At 31.2% G+C, this 15993-nt stretch overlaps 2 protein-coding genes across 2 annotated transcripts; both read left to right on the top strand.

Annotated features, from left to right (window-relative positions):
* Positions 1 to 1875: 1875 nt before the first annotated feature.
* On the top strand, positions 1876 to 11893 carry LOTGIDRAFT_235774 (hypothetical protein). The gene is made up of 12 exons (XM_009065305.1): positions 1876 to 2003; positions 3449 to 3542; positions 3675 to 3819; positions 3984 to 4109; positions 4404 to 4500; positions 5847 to 5987; positions 6521 to 6647; positions 7159 to 7293; positions 7607 to 7932; positions 9767 to 9905; positions 10132 to 10754; positions 11310 to 11893. Exons 2-11 carry the CDS (start codon positions 3476 to 3478, stop codon positions 10365 to 10367), a joined length of 1539 nt encoding a protein of 512 aa, XP_009063553.1. The 5' UTR covers positions 1876 to 2003; positions 3449 to 3475; the 3' UTR covers positions 10368 to 10754; positions 11310 to 11893.
* Positions 11894 to 13671: 1778 nt separating this feature from the next.
* On the top strand, positions 13672 to 14703 carry LOTGIDRAFT_130339 (hypothetical protein; the record flags this gene model as incomplete). Its single annotated transcript, XM_009065306.1, has 1 exon — positions 13672 to 14703. One exon carries the CDS (start codon positions 13672 to 13674, stop codon positions 14701 to 14703), a length of 1032 nt encoding a protein of 343 aa, XP_009063554.1.
* Between the last annotated feature and the right edge of the window lie 1290 nt (positions 14704 to 15993).

Genomic DNA, 15993 nt, shown 5'->3' on the forward strand with positions numbered 1-15993 from the left:
TTCTGCACCAGCATACCTACAAAATATGAAAATATGATATAAAAAATTGTAACAACAATTTCCAATTTTCCCAAAAGACTGATATAAGTGAAAAATTAAGTTATGTTAAATGCATTTTAATCAATAAAGAAACACTCTCACTTACCTACTTGGGTCTTCTGCACCGAGCATACCTCGCTTCATATCAATCAGATTAGCCATTCCTCCCATTCCTGCCATGGCCAATGTTCCTGGTGGCATTTGTAAGCCTGCATGTGTCATGGTTGGTGTTAGAGCTGAAGCCATACCAGGTACCATACCTTGTGTTAGACCTTGAGCAATTCCAGACGACAGTCCAGGAGTCATGCCGGGAGCCATTCCTGGTGTCATTCCAGGCGTCAATCCAGGCATCCCAGGCATACCAGCGGCCACCATTGGCATCGTACTAGCTGTTGTAACAGCATTACCTTGTCCAGAAACGGCTAATTGTGCAGCTGCAAGTTGAGGATTCATCATTTGAAGGGAAGGGTGTTGTAAGACACCTGGTGCCACTCCAGTCATACCACCCATTCCAGTCATGCCTTGTGGTGCCATTTGTAATGCATTTGCAGGCATAGCCACCATGTAAGGTCGTGGCATAACCATGGGAACAAATGCTGGATATTGATTCATTTTGTGAAGTTATATACTTAACACGATACTGTTAACATTCTCTGAAAGTAATGAAAGCGACATACAGGTATAAACTTATAAAAGCTCTAATATATAAACTTAAAAAAAAAGAAATGAAGGCCAGGCTATATAGGACCTATTATTGTAAATGGTTTTGCTTTGTGTTTAAAACACAACTGAGAAGAATCCAAACCAGATTAACTAGGTCTAACAACTCTAACCACTCTGTTTTCACATTTTGCTATTTACTTAAATTGTAAGAATTTAGACTCTTAGTCTTACTGTCTTACTTGGGTTGATAAAGTAAAATATTATTTTAGTTTTAGGTTTAGAAATTTGCACTAACACAGGCCTTCATGAGAAATTTCAATTCTAAGATCACTGTGGTCAGAGATTTATCTACATAGAACGGGATTTTAAAAATAATCAGAAAGCAACCTCTCCAATCAGTTTAGCAATCCATTTTTAAGCCTCAAATTCTATTTTTTTTCATTAGTTTCAAGATGAAATTTCAACAAAATGGCGTCGGTATTGAATTTATTTGATTCACCATCAGGAGAGTAAAATCAAGGGGGATAATCGGTAAAGTCAAACAACAGTAAAACCAACAATCATAGAAAGTTAAATCTTTTCTCTTAATCTCTTATTAATCAAACACATTTTTTTCGAATTTAAAGGATCAGAATACATATAGGCCTACTATTGATCAGTTTAAGTAAGGCCTTCATGGAATTTTCATTTCTTGCTATTTTTTGTGGTAGCTTCTGACGCTTTGCAGTACTTAGACAAACCCAATGAACGAATAGTTTCTTTATGAATATTATGATCTTGATAATGTTACCGGAAGCTGTCATCTTCTCTTATTTTAATTGGATAGAAGTCAGCTATCAGCCAATAACTATGTATAAACTTTTAACTAAATGGAACTCACTTTGAATCAAACACATCTCTATTCCTGGGAATTCCCGGGTTATTATTACTAAATATTACTCATTTTACTGGTCGGTTGTTACTAAATTGTACATTTTGAAGTAAACAGTGTTAAATTAAAGGAATCTTATACATTAGTTAGAAATATCAGTTTATTTTTTTCTAGCAGTAGAACACATTTTGACATCATAATAAACCGATTTTACGGTATAACATTAGTGAAAATGCTCAAATTGTCAAAATAACATTAAGACTTGACTGTGTTGTAATTTTGGTAGTGTAGTTTTTATGGAAGACCATAACGCCATAATTACGTTTCTGAGATTTTCTTCGCAGTTACGTTGTGATTTGTGGCTTTTAAAACAGTTAATATTAACCCATGATGTACAGTAATCTTCTACAGTTTTCTATTCCATAAATAGGTATGGTGAAAGACATCATCCTCATATTTATAAAGAGCAGAATTAGTATGAAATGACTTAAAACTCGACAAATCAGTCGACACTTTCATCATCATGATCTGTTGTTACCCCTATCTAGGTCGTGGATCTGTACATTAGTCATTAGCACTAATTCTACTGTGCTAGCATGGGCACTGTTGCAGTTTCAACACCTTTCCCTCCTGTTGAGCTATTGATTTGAAACTTGGCAGAGGGGTACTTATGTCCTGAATATTCACAGCAAATTTTAGACAGTTCCAACTTTCCTTCCATCTTAAATTAAATTTCAAAGTGATGTACTGACTGAAATATTTCCCGATTATGGCGAAATGGCAGGGGGACGAAACTCTTTTGTTTAGTCGTACTTGCTTTGCCGAAAGGGGTCGAAACTGCAACAGTGCCCTGGCATGATATACCGAAGAATCAATGTATCAGACATGTCATGCCACGATTGTGAATCATTATCGCAAGGTACATGACAATACTTCTCATTCCATAATAAATTGGAGTTTTTTTTAAAACGGCAAATGGAATCAAAAATTTGTCTCATTGAACTGACTATAATGGTTGGTAACTATTTATATGACGTTGGACATTAACCACTATTTTCATTTACATTTCCAGTTATAAAGTTTATGAATCAATAAATATTGAAACTTTCAAGATAAGGTGTTCAATTTTATTCCATAATCCAACATTGCGAATTTGCAATACATATCTTATCGTGACTCTTGTATCGCAATATGTAGTTCTTTCAGTTTTTTTAATAACAAGACCAATGTAGTGATTGTTTGGCCCAATTCAGTAATGTATAATGCAAGCAATATTGCTTTGTTTACATTTCTATCTATAAATTAAAGGCATAATCTGGGGTACTAGTATTTATGTACATGCCATACAAAAAAAAAAATGAAACAAAATGGTATTTAAATGCCATGTTCCTTGAATCTTGTGGGTACAAAATTATTAAATTTAAAAGGATTTTTATCAGAAGACTGACTATTCCTTTTACTGTACTGGACTAAGAAGCAAGTTACACTTACAAAATCCATTCATCAGCATGCTGATATAAGCTTACATGATATTTTGAAAAAGAGAACAAATACTATTGAATCTGTCGTATATATTTGGTGTAAAAATAGAATATTTCTAGAACTAGCATTAAAATTACACAGATTTTGAAATATAATTTGGTCTTCTTATTAAAATGACAAAAAGTAAGAACTTTGCTTTAAATGAAATAAAATGCATTTGGGAATAAAAAAATAGGAACTAAATTAACAATTTTCATCTTGAATATAAGACAAATATATCTTTAAAGTAAAATTTTACTGGATAAGCTTCATGTTGGTATTGTTTGAAATAGGAGATTCAAGGTCCACTGCAGACAGAATTTTGAATCTGATAATTTTTATCACTATTTTCAGATATTGTAGTATTACTGGTACATAAAGATGAATAAAGATCAGTTACTTATTAATGAGAGTGGCTGGAGACCACCTGAAGGATTATTGCCAAATGGTAATTATTTTATTTTTATTCATCTTTAAAAGATATTTTTGAATTCTCTTCCATAGCTTTCAATGAACAAGGTAGGGTAAGGTAAATGTTCAAACACTGATCATACCAACAAGTTATTGTTGTGTTTTTTAGGTTTTAGTCCTCGTGTCAATCATGAGGTTCCAGTATACTATGCAAGAAGATCTAATAAAATTGAAAGTGCTGGTAAAAAGAAAGTTACAAGTGCGCCCTATGATGTAGCCAACAAGAAAATAAAAAAAGGCAGATCTTGTAAAGGGTTAGTATATCACTTAATTTCTTAAAAATATTCAATTGGGAGTCTCAAATATTTGAAATTTCTGTTGAATGAGTTTACAGACCTTATATTTTCTTGATAATTCTAAAAGATAATATATATACTGTGAAAGTAAGTGACATTGATATCTCTTTCTTCTTGTATAGCTCGAAAAGTATACCATCAATAGAAGAGCTTGGTATTGAGTTAAGAGATGAAGAAGAAGAACTTGAAGAATATGAAGAATTTGAAAATGAAGATGTCAAAAAAGTTCAAGATGATTTTGAAAAAGGGTAAGGAATACCAATACAATTCGCTATTTCACCAACAGAGTTGTGTGGACAATTTAACTTTATATACATACACTGTTGTCATTCATATTTTAGATTCTTATAACCAGAAAGAAAACTAATGTTTGAACTAAAATTTGAATGATTGTGAGTCAGGGCCTTAACTACGGTCTTTTTTCTTTGAGGCAAAAATCCTGTTGTCTTTGAAGTCAGTTTTGTCGTTCATCGCAATGCTTTCAGCAGGCTTCAAACTGTCAGTTAGACTGAATTATATATGTATATGGTTTATAATTTTAGCCATGTGGTGTATGGTAAAACAGAAGCCTTTACAAGTATACTCAAGCAGTATAAAACATTAGATGGTATCCAAGGTGTGATCAGCAGTAATGTTATGGTTTGTACATCTATTATTTCATACTCACTTGGTATACCAAGCCTAATGCTATATGTTATATATACGTTACAATATTAATCATATTAAAATAGCTTTTATAGACCGGTTTATTTTCAACGTAAAGAATTATGCTGCTAGTTATGCATGAAACTATATCTAAACCCTTTAATATAGTTTCTATAAATTTACCTGGCCAATGAAGAATTGTTTAAAACATCAAATTTGGAGTTTCCTATTATAATTTTTACGAGGCCAGTGTTTTCTCGTGAATGATTTATTATCATCTGGGAAAGGAATTCCGAGAATATGGACATGCGCAGAAGATTTTGCTCACAATTTTCGATTAGAAAAATAAAAATTAACTTTGTTTGTGTACTGATCCGATTGTTACATGTAAATTATGGATTAGTATCATTAAAGCAAAATTCACAAAATCACAATAATGAGAAATGAAAATAACGAAGTTAATCGATACTTTTATTTTCTATCGCGTCTTCCAGTCGGAAATATGTGTAGTTAATGCTAAATAATTAAATCACGATTCCGTTTATAAGATATCACGCAATTTGATTGGATAACAGCGGTCGCGTGAATTCGGTTTATATCTGTGTAAACGGAATGTAAATATAAGCTCTGCCCCTTAACGGACTATTTTTATCATTGAGTTTGATTGACTTTGCCACGACACAGCTTCGATGTCTTTCCTTCGAACGTCACCAAAAATCTACACTTTACTGAATGATTACGTTATTTTCCAAATTCCCTCGAATGTGCATTCTCCAAATATCAACAAAATCATGATTTTTGAACTTATTTCGAACCTTGGCTTTCAATAATTGAACTTTGAATGTGGCCGCTCCGTCAATTTTCAAGCAGTAGACAGTAGGCTATAAATAGGTGACCTACAGCTGATTGGCTGTTCTCTATGACGTCTCTATTGTTAGAATCAGTTCATTAACGTTAAGTTAAAATTTTGTGCCCTAGTTTGTTGCTATTTTAGATAAATATTTAAACACTTATTCGAGTTGATTTAATTATAAGGAATGACCTGAGCATTTTTTCAGTTTATCGATGTATACCCTGCTACCCTGATTTATACAGTGTACACAGGTTTTTTCTGTTTATACATCGATAAACTGAAAAAATGTTCAGGTCATTCCTTAATTAGTCTAATCAAAGATGAGTTGTCATAATCGCTTTTTTCCAGAACCGTGAGATTTAAAATACTTACATAACCGTTTAAGAATTATTTTATTGATTGTGACTTCACATTGAAACTTTCACAAAAGGCAATGGGCATCTTCCTCTATGTGAAAAGATTATATGATTAAATGTCTACATTTTAGGATGAGATTTGTATATCACCTAGGAAATTGTATGATGTCAATAAAAACTTCACTAGAGGTGATCTTCTAGGAGAAGGTGGTGTTGGAAAAGTACACTATGTTACTGATAACTTATCAAAGGAAAAGTTTGTTGAGAAAACAGTAAGATCTTATAAGATACTTTTAATTGTCATCTTCACAATGTCAAGCTATTACAAACTTTGTCTTGACTGCAATACCTACCTTTCTTATATCACGGAGTTTTAAATGCAGCAATTTGATGGGATTGTACATTAGTGAAGCCATAATGTCTACAGTCTTTTTGTCGAGAACTCTGATTGGCTGTATTCACTGATCTATAATCCAATCAATTGGCTGCATTCTATGATACAAGAAAGGTGACAAGTGCAGTTTAACATATAAGACACAGTGTGTAATAGTTTGACATTGTGAAGATGATTGTAATATTGATGTTATACTATTTTGTTATCTGGTTTGCATGTACAGGAAACACAGGACACGAGAACCATGTAGTATGATGGTGCTGCCCCTGACAATTTTCTCTAATTTACACTTTACTATCTTTGTTAGCCCAAGTTGCTGGAAAGTAGGATGATTATTTATATTGCATTAAAAAGTTGGAATGAAGGGGCAAATCAAAAAGGATTTTTAATTGGTAAAAACATTGATTACAGATAAAGAAAGAAAAATTTGCTAGGAAAGAAGTTGAAGTCCTTCTAAGTTTACAACATAGAAACATAACAGAATTTTATGGTTTGATAGTAAATGAAGAGTCTATTAGTGTATTCATGTCTTTTGCTGGTAAATATATTGATATTTTACATAATGCATGCCTTTTGGAATGAAAGATATCATAGATGAAAAATTTGTGGAACTATATAATTCGGAACAGAAGAAATATCACCAAACTAAAAAAAAACAATCAAAGAAAATGATGAGGAACTGAATTATTTAATTTTCTATGCAAACCGTTAAGCATTAGCAGAAAGATAAGAAAAAATGGCTGCTCTACGGTAGTTTGTTTAGGACATGTTTATTTTTTTTTATTTACTTTTTTTCATTTTTGTCCGCTGAATTATATTCAGTAGACAAAAATGATAATTCAGTAAACAAAAATAAAAAATAAGTAGAATTCAATCATAATTAAAAAAAATTAAACATGTCCTACACAAACCACCGTACTGCCCTCATGCTTGTTTTGATATCATTTGTCTCAACTGATGCCCACCAACCTTTTGTATAATTTGCGAAGCGAATTGATAGTTAGTTCTATTAGTCATAGAATAAACTTAATGTAATGTTATTCATCTAGGTACAAGTTTAGAAACACTAATTATCAGAAACAAAATGATCTTCAGTGAAGATGAAGTGATTTGTTTATCTATACAAGCTATGTCTGCCTTAGCATATATGCATCAATATAGCTTGGTACATATGGATATTAAACGTAAGTGTTCAACCTTTTTTATGTCCAATGTTCATTGTAATGTTGCCTCTGTTTATAAGTGCGTTCGTAGGTTTATAACCACTAGAAGAATTTTGAGTATGGTTTAACAAAAAATGACAGACTTACATATTTAAACGTGGCTTGTGAAGGTCATAGAGGTCACAGTTTTTGTTAAAATTTTTAATAATTAATGTGTTGGATTATATCCACAAGATTTCAGATAAGTTCAAATTTGAGTACAGTATAACTTTGATTTCAAACAAAAACCTCCAAGATATTGTTATATGGAATTCAAAATATGTTTTTTTTTTAGCCCAGAATATATGTATCAAACCAGAAACTGGACATTTGAGTCTGACTGATTTCGGATCAAGTTTGACCCCACAAGATAATTTAGAATTTGCTGGGGTTACTCCAGAGTATATGAGTCCAGAATTATGTCGACTGTTTGTTGATGGTTATCGTAAACAACGTGGTAAAGGACCCCAGTACCTGATAACTAGAGATACAATAAGTGGCAAAAATGATGTCTATGCCTGGGCTTGCACTATGTTGTTTTTCTTTCTACGAAACCATGCAGCCTTAATGTTTGTGGACCCAAAAAAATGTGAAGATTTCCGCTATCTTTTCCTTTTTCAGGTATGTATATTAGAATATTTTTCAAATTTACTTGGATTTCTAATGCCCATGACTGATATAAATTATTGGCATCCATGTCCATCTCAGTTACAATGGCGTATTTAGAAGGCAATAAAAAATGAAAAATTTATTCTACTTTCACTTTCAAAATCGTGTTAGATGTAGGCTATTCTCCAGCTTCCCACATTAGACAATTTTCCAGGAGGAAAAGGGGAAGTTTTAAAGTTACATGCCAGTCATATTGCTTTGTTTACAATTCTATCTTCAAAGTCATAATCTGTTACATTTGCATTCAATATCAAAATGGCAGCCTCCATGAACTGGGAGGTCAAAAGTTATTTTGTTAATTCTGTTGAAAATTGAAACATCATTATACGCCCACACGTAAGATGGGCGTATATTGTAATCACCCCGTCGGTCCGTTCACATTTGGCTCGTGCTCACTCTACAGGCTACAGTTCTTTATGGATTCTTTTGATTTTTATTTTGTATGTCAATGATGTTATGAAGATGATCCCTATTGATTTTCGTGATGATCGGATAATTTTTCACCGAAATATCGTGTATGACTTGACATTTTTCTCTATTAGCTATATTGTGCAACTCGTGCTCACTCTACAGGCTACAATTTTTTACAGATTCTTTTGATTTTTATTTTGTGTGTCAATGTCATTATGAAGATGATCCCTATTGATTTTCGTGATGATCGGATAATTTTTCACCGAAATATCGTGTCTGACTTGACGTTTTTCTCTATTAGCTATATTGTGCAACTCGTGCTCACTCTACAGGCTACAATTTTTTACAGATTCTTTTAATTTTTTTTTTTGTGTCAATGTCATTATGAAGATGATCCCTATTGATTTTCGTGATGATCGGATAATTTTTCACCGAAATATCGTGTCTGACTTGACGTTTTTCTCTATTAGCTATATTGTGCAACTCGTGCTCACTCTATAGGCTACAATTTTTTACAGATTCTTTTGATTTTTATTTTGTGTGTCAATGTCATTATGAAGATGATCCCTATTGATTTTCGTGATGATCGGATCATTTTTCACCGAAATATCGTGTCTGACTTGACGTTTTTCTCTATTAGCTATATTGTGCAACTGGTGCTCACTCTATAGGCTACAATTTTTTACAGATTCTTTTGATTTTTATTTTGTGTGTCATTATGAAGATGATCCCTATTGATTTTCGTGATGATCGGATAATTTTTCACCGAAATATCGTGTCTGACTTGATGTTTTACTCTATTAGCTATATTGTGCAACTCGTGCTCACTCTACAGGCTACAATTCTTTACAGATTCTTTTGATTTTAATTTTTTGTATGTCTATGTCGTTATGAAGATGATCCCTATTGATTTTCATGATGATCTATCGATTTTCATGATGATCAGATAATTTTTCACTGAAATATCGTGTCTGACCTGACGTTTTACTTTATTAGCTATATTGTGCAACTGGTTCTCACTCTACAGGCTACAATTGTTTACAGATTCTTTTGATTTTTATTTTGTATGTCAATGTCATTATGAAGATGATCCCTATCGATTTTTGCGATGATCGGATAATATTTCACCGAAATATGGTGTCTGACTTGACGTTTCACTCTATTAGCTATATTTTGCAACCTTGTAGTCACTAAAGACTGTTTAATCATTCCTGACAGCTGCCAGTGGGCGTATGTTACCTTGCCTGGCAAGCTATCTTTTTTTTTTGTGAAGGTTTTCTACTAGAAAACTTGAATTTCGTCATAAGGCTTACTATTCCCTTTAAGCCTATTAATCATTATAGTGATATGTATATATCCATTGGTATAATTATAGGTAGCCAATCAACCACAAATGATGAGAATATGTGTCCCAGGGACTATTAAAGCAGATTTAAAAAGTATTGTTGTTGATCTGTTAAATGGAGAAGTAGAAAAAAGACCGTCTGCTGAACAGGGAAAATGCATACTTGAAGGTTATTTTACTTGATAGATCAATGAAAATGATGACAAATTAATATAACTTCTACACAGTGTTAGAAATTCACACATTCAACTTGTCATTTGTATGTAGCTGATAATATAAAACTGAGTAGATACTAGTTGACACCTAATCCACTAATTCTACTGACTCATTATATAAAATATCAATCTTATCACTATCTTGTCCAGAATTTAGGAAAATATTTTGATTTTTTACAGGAATTAAGCAAAGACGATGCAGCAATGAGCAGACTTATCGACCATTAGAAAGTCGAGATGAGAAACATGCAAGTATCAAGTTGAAGTTAAAAGAGAAGATAGAAAATAAAATGCGTACTGATGGTTCATCTGCTACCAGACAACCAGACAGTAAACCAACAGTTGACACAACTAAAGATGAATCATCAGAGACCACTGGAACCCAAAACATTCCTAATTTTGATTCACTGTTTTAAATTGACTTTAAGATTTGAAAACAGAATCAACATCGTCACATTTATCTGTTGCATTTCACAATGTTTATCTTATTGCATCTTTAGTGCTTCTTTAATGCTAGTATAATCTTCTCTTTTTTTGCTGATTTTCTGTTATATAGTAGATGTATTTTCATACTTTTGATAGGTATTATGTGATGAAATTTCTCGTTGTCCTATTATTGTCATAGCATTTTAGAGCAGGAAAATACTTGAAATTCTCGGTATTTTAGATTTACATTGTTTTTATAGATAAAGAACAGTTCTTTTAGATTGCTTGGACTACTACATAAAATTGTGCCTTTATAGCAGATAGACTATATTTTAAAATATTATCTGGAAAGAATGCACATGAAATATAACTTAAAGGGATAACAAAAAATGGGGCATCCTTCTTCTTATTATTCATTAGTGGAGAATCTAAGAAGTAATATTCTGTAAATAGTAACTGATACTTTTTTCGTTGAAATGTGTGTGCTCTGGCAGAGTGCAGTATATAAAATATACAAACATCTTGTGGACATATTCATAATATCATACTTAGTTTAACATGTTAAACATGGAAACCTTATGTTCGCTGTATTTCTGTAGATCTTTGGTTTGATTTTGTGTCACTTGATTCTCAGATACTTTTGGAACTTTGGAAAATACTCTGTCTTTTGGAACACAGATCTGTGAAAATTCCATAGAAAATTAGAAATTGTTTCAAATTGTTGCTATATTCTCTTTCCCACTTTACACACTGCCTTGCGTTGCTCATTTTCATTGGATTGTCTAGCTTTTCCATTCGATTTCATTTCCATGTTATAACAAAGTTATTTCATCATGTTTTTAAATTTTCATGTTGTCTCAGACACGATTAGATTAAAAGTAAGTTTAGTAGCACATTCATCACTGCACTAGACATATCATTCAATGGGAACTTGTTCTCTGCGAATTTTAATTGCATGAATTAACATGCTTTAGTTGGGACCAAATAATGTATTGAGGCAGAAAATATAATAAAATTAATATTTAATCATGATCTGGCTCAATGGAATCATTATAGATTCTACATCATTAAAGTTATTTCAATATGTATTTTGTGATTATTTTTGTTGTTTTTTGAACAAAAAAATTATTGGTTTATGTTAAAAAAAAAATGTATTGTTTTGTTAAGAAAAAAATGTCTTTTATATCTTCTCGCTATATGATGTGATTCTGTATTTTCAGAATCATTAATAAAATAGGGCTTCTTTTTTTGCATAAAATTAAATTATTTTAAGTCAAGTATTATAGTATTATATAATACATGATCAAATTATAATTTTCTTTTGGATTTGATTGTTTAAAATGTAAACTGTGTACACAATATGATTGTTTTATTGAATTGATTAAAATTATTTGATTTTATTGAAGCAATTTTCAAAATTTTGTCTCTTAATTGTAAATATGAAGCTATTTTCTCTGCGCTTGTAGTTTCTGCTTTGTAAAATAAAAAAAAAATAAAAAAATTAATTGTCTTGCTTTCAAAGTTTTATTTTATGAAAAATCTGGGAATGGTTGACAAAAGTGCAGCATACTTTTCAACTTGGACAAAGGTATTAGTTCGTGAATAAAAAAAAAATGCTTGCAGCATGACTTACAGTAAAAAAAATGTTTGCATCAGTTATATACTGAAAAAGATATAAAGCATTTCTTGAAGGGATTGTAGAGATATTTGAGGACACTCATGGCTTGATTTGAACCATTACATTTTTGAGTCATATGTATGGATCTTAAAATTCAGTTTTCTAAACAAAACATATTACGATGCAGAGGTCCTTAGACAATATTACCAGCTTCTGTGATAACTATGTCATATACAGTTAAGTATTTCTGTAATTACAGAAACTGCAGTATGATAAACAACTTTCTTATAGACATAAAAAGGCAAGAAAAATTCTTTACAACCCATATTCAGTATCAAAAATATCTCTTTTAAGATTAACAAAACAAGAAAATATTTCCCAACCTTGCAAAACTTTTAATATACAAAACAAGAAAATATTTCCCAGCCTTGCAAAACTTTCATTATACAAAACAAGAAAATATTTCCCAGCCTTGCAAAACTTTCATTATACAAAACAAGAAAATATTTGCAAGCCTTGCAAAACTTTCATTATACAAAACAAGAAAATATTTCCCAGCCTTTGAAAAATTTTCATTAAACAAAACAAGAAAATATTTTCCAACCTAGCAAAATTTTCATTATACAAAACAAGAAAATATTTGCAAGCCTTGCAAAACTTTTAATATACAAAACAAGAAAATATTTCCCAGCCTTTCAAAACTTTAATTATACAAAACAAGAAAATATTTGCAAGCCTTGCAAAACTTTCATTATACAAAACAAGAAAATATTCCCAGCCTTCGAAAAATTTTCATTTAATCAGAGAACATACATGGAACATTCTACCAACTTGCCATTTTATCTTAATACATACACTGTAAATATACCAAGTTCAGTCTAAGATGAAACCTGATACTCTACTGTCTAAAAATAGATTCATGCAACTTGTTTACACTTCAACAGGAAGCTAGCAAGATAAAGGAATTAAAAATAAAGTAAGTTGATGAATTGAATTATAGCTTATATCCTAGACATAGGCATTACTCTTACTATTACAAATTTATAACTTGACATTTGACATAAAAATATATCAAAGCTCTTACTATTACAAATTTATAACTTGATAATTGACATAAAAATATATCAAAGATAAGTCAGCCAGAAAAACTAACTGGCTAGCATGATTTGAGACCATTAAAACTTGTAATTGTGCATGCAGTTAGGCTTAGGTAATTTTCTTGGAAAAAAAATCAAAATCAAATTAATGAAAAAGGGGTGTGGTGATGGTTTATTCATTTAAACTTTATGCGTATGATACAAAAAGTTATATGAAAAGTTTAAGTAGGCCATTTTAACATGGTCAAGAATTATGAGTGAACTTCCACAAGGAAGAAATAAAACCTACTCTATAGCACACAGTTTGAATTATGTTCATTTTATTGCTGCAGGTGCAAATCTGATTTATAAGTTTTATTATCACCATAGAAACTTTTTACAACTTTTAAATTTCAGATGAATCAATTTACTGTTGAAAACTTAAAGAAGTTTATTGGAACAAGTTGGTTTAAATATCTCTTACTATTTATATCATTATCTATAGTTATTTATGTGTGTATAAGTGGCGTTCATTTCACCAATGGTAAACACCACTCAACTCAGAAATTTAAAATAGTGACTACATCAAAAAAAGATATTATGGTAGTGACTAAAAAATATGATGATTTGATAGTGACTCCAAAGCATAATGATGCTATAGTAGTGACACCAGTGTATAATGAAACTTCTGAAGCCTTTCTTGCTTATGAAGATCGCTATAGCACAAGCACACATTTAAATACTTTTAAATTTCATATACATAAAAACACAAATTTTCTGCAGCAATCGTCTTATTATTCTCTACAAAAATACAAAATTAATTCTGAAAATTATCAATACCTCATCCAACCACGAAACTTTTGCAAAGAAAATCCATATCTGATCATTCTGGTGCCCTCAATTCATACTAATAAAATGGTACGAGATAGTATTAGAAGAACATGGGGAAGTCAAGAATGGCCTAGTGGAATTTTAAACAATGTTAAGTTACTTTTTCTATTCGGAGTTCATCTTCATAAAGAAATTGAATTCATTATACAAGAAGAAAGTGAAATCTTTAATGATATTATTCAAGGTGATTATTTAGATTCATATTATAACCTAACTGTCAAGGTATTAAATGGTTTAAGATGGGTCTCAAACCAATGCGCAGGAGTTAAATATGTCTTAAAAGCAGATGAAGATACTTTTACCAATATTCCATTACTTTTGGAATTCTTACAGACATCTGGAATGCCAGAAACTGTTTATGGACATCTCCATGTTGATTCCAATGTTAAAAGAGTTGGAAAATGGGCTGTTTCTAAATCAGATTTTCCTTTTCCTACATATCCTGATTATATGGCTGGGAACACTTATGTCATATCTGGAGATCTTTTATCTAAATTAGTGAAAACAAGTGAATATGTGAAATATTTACATATTGAAGACGTGTATATAACTGGTATTTTAATAAGGATATTAAAAATAACACATATTGATGTTGAAGGGTTTACTCAATGGTATTCTAGCAAGCCTACAGTGTGTGATATAATCAATAGATATATAATAACAGGTAATAATATAGATAGCCAATATGCTCAAACTATATGGAACACTTTAAATAATCATTCTCAAACTGACTGTAAATAAAACCAAATGTTTAGATTAAATCCTTCTTTGTTGTAACCGGTTTTGTGTCGATTTATTTTCAAGTACCCAATGGCTTTATTTTTCAACAAAACTACACAAACTATGATCTAATCGTTGTACAAAGAGTTTGAAATGGGAGAATTTTAAGTGCAAAAATTTGTCCAGAAGGGTAACATTTGGTTCTCTTTTTTGATGGTACTTCGTGACATTGCATGAATGGGTCAAATAATATAAGCAAATGTTGACTTATAGTCTTTAAATGGCATTTAGCAAATTGTAAGTAAGATACATGTGTCTGAGGACCACAGGGAGACACGTTGCATAAAATTTATCCAGTGACTGTTGTTCCATATCTATATAAAAGTTGCCTTGTTTCACCATTGAATAATTTTATGCGTATTGGGGACACTGATAGCAACAATTTGCATTCCACAAAAAGTGATTGATAAAGTCACTAATTGAAAATATGCTTTATCACATAAGGCCCTTTGCAATTAGTGACTTCGTCATTAGTGGAATTGCAGGAACCACAGACATCTGATTGAAAAATTGAATCGTGCAAATTGATGCTATCAGTGTTCCCAATGCACATAAAAATGTTAGAAAACCTCCTCACAATCCCTTTAAGACTGTAGATCATCACCTTGAAAATAGATGGGTATCATTAAAGCCTTACAAACGAAGAAACCCAACATGGTGTCTGATTATACAAGCTAAATGTGATTCACACAAAAGAATATTGGCACATACAAAGAGCATAAATTAAGTTTCATGTTTATTCATAATTTGATTGAAAAATATTACATCAGTAAAGTAAAAATGATATCTATGTCTAAGACAGTTTACATACAAGGAAATGCTGATCAAGTTGCTGCCTTGGATTAGGTTACCAAGTCAATTTTCATCATATTTTATCTATTTTTTTTTAAACTGTTTGCAGTATTTCTAGCTTTTTATGTTTGGTTTCTATTTGCACCATTCCAATTTTCCTTCAAATGTCTGTTTTTTATGTAATTTTAGAAATATATGAAGTCAATATTACAAGAGCTGCAAAAACATTTGCCATAGTTCCAATGAAATCACAGACTGAAAATTGGTAAAAATTGTCCCCGAATCAAACAAAAAATTTAGAATACCACATTACAAACCTTTTTATCAATTATTACATGATTTGCAGCAACATTAATCAATAAATGAAAAAAATTTGTGATGGGTGATGTCCAAAAATTATAGATATAACCAATATAACTATATAGCATAGTGATTTCATTATGGATTTCTGTAGATGAA

Source organism: Lottia gigantea (genome assembly GCF_000327385.1).
Source record: "Lottia gigantea unplaced genomic scaffold LOTGIsca_69, whole genome shotgun sequence".
In the NCBI taxonomy this organism is placed as follows: Eukaryota; Metazoa; Mollusca; class Gastropoda; family Lottiidae; genus Lottia; species Lottia gigantea.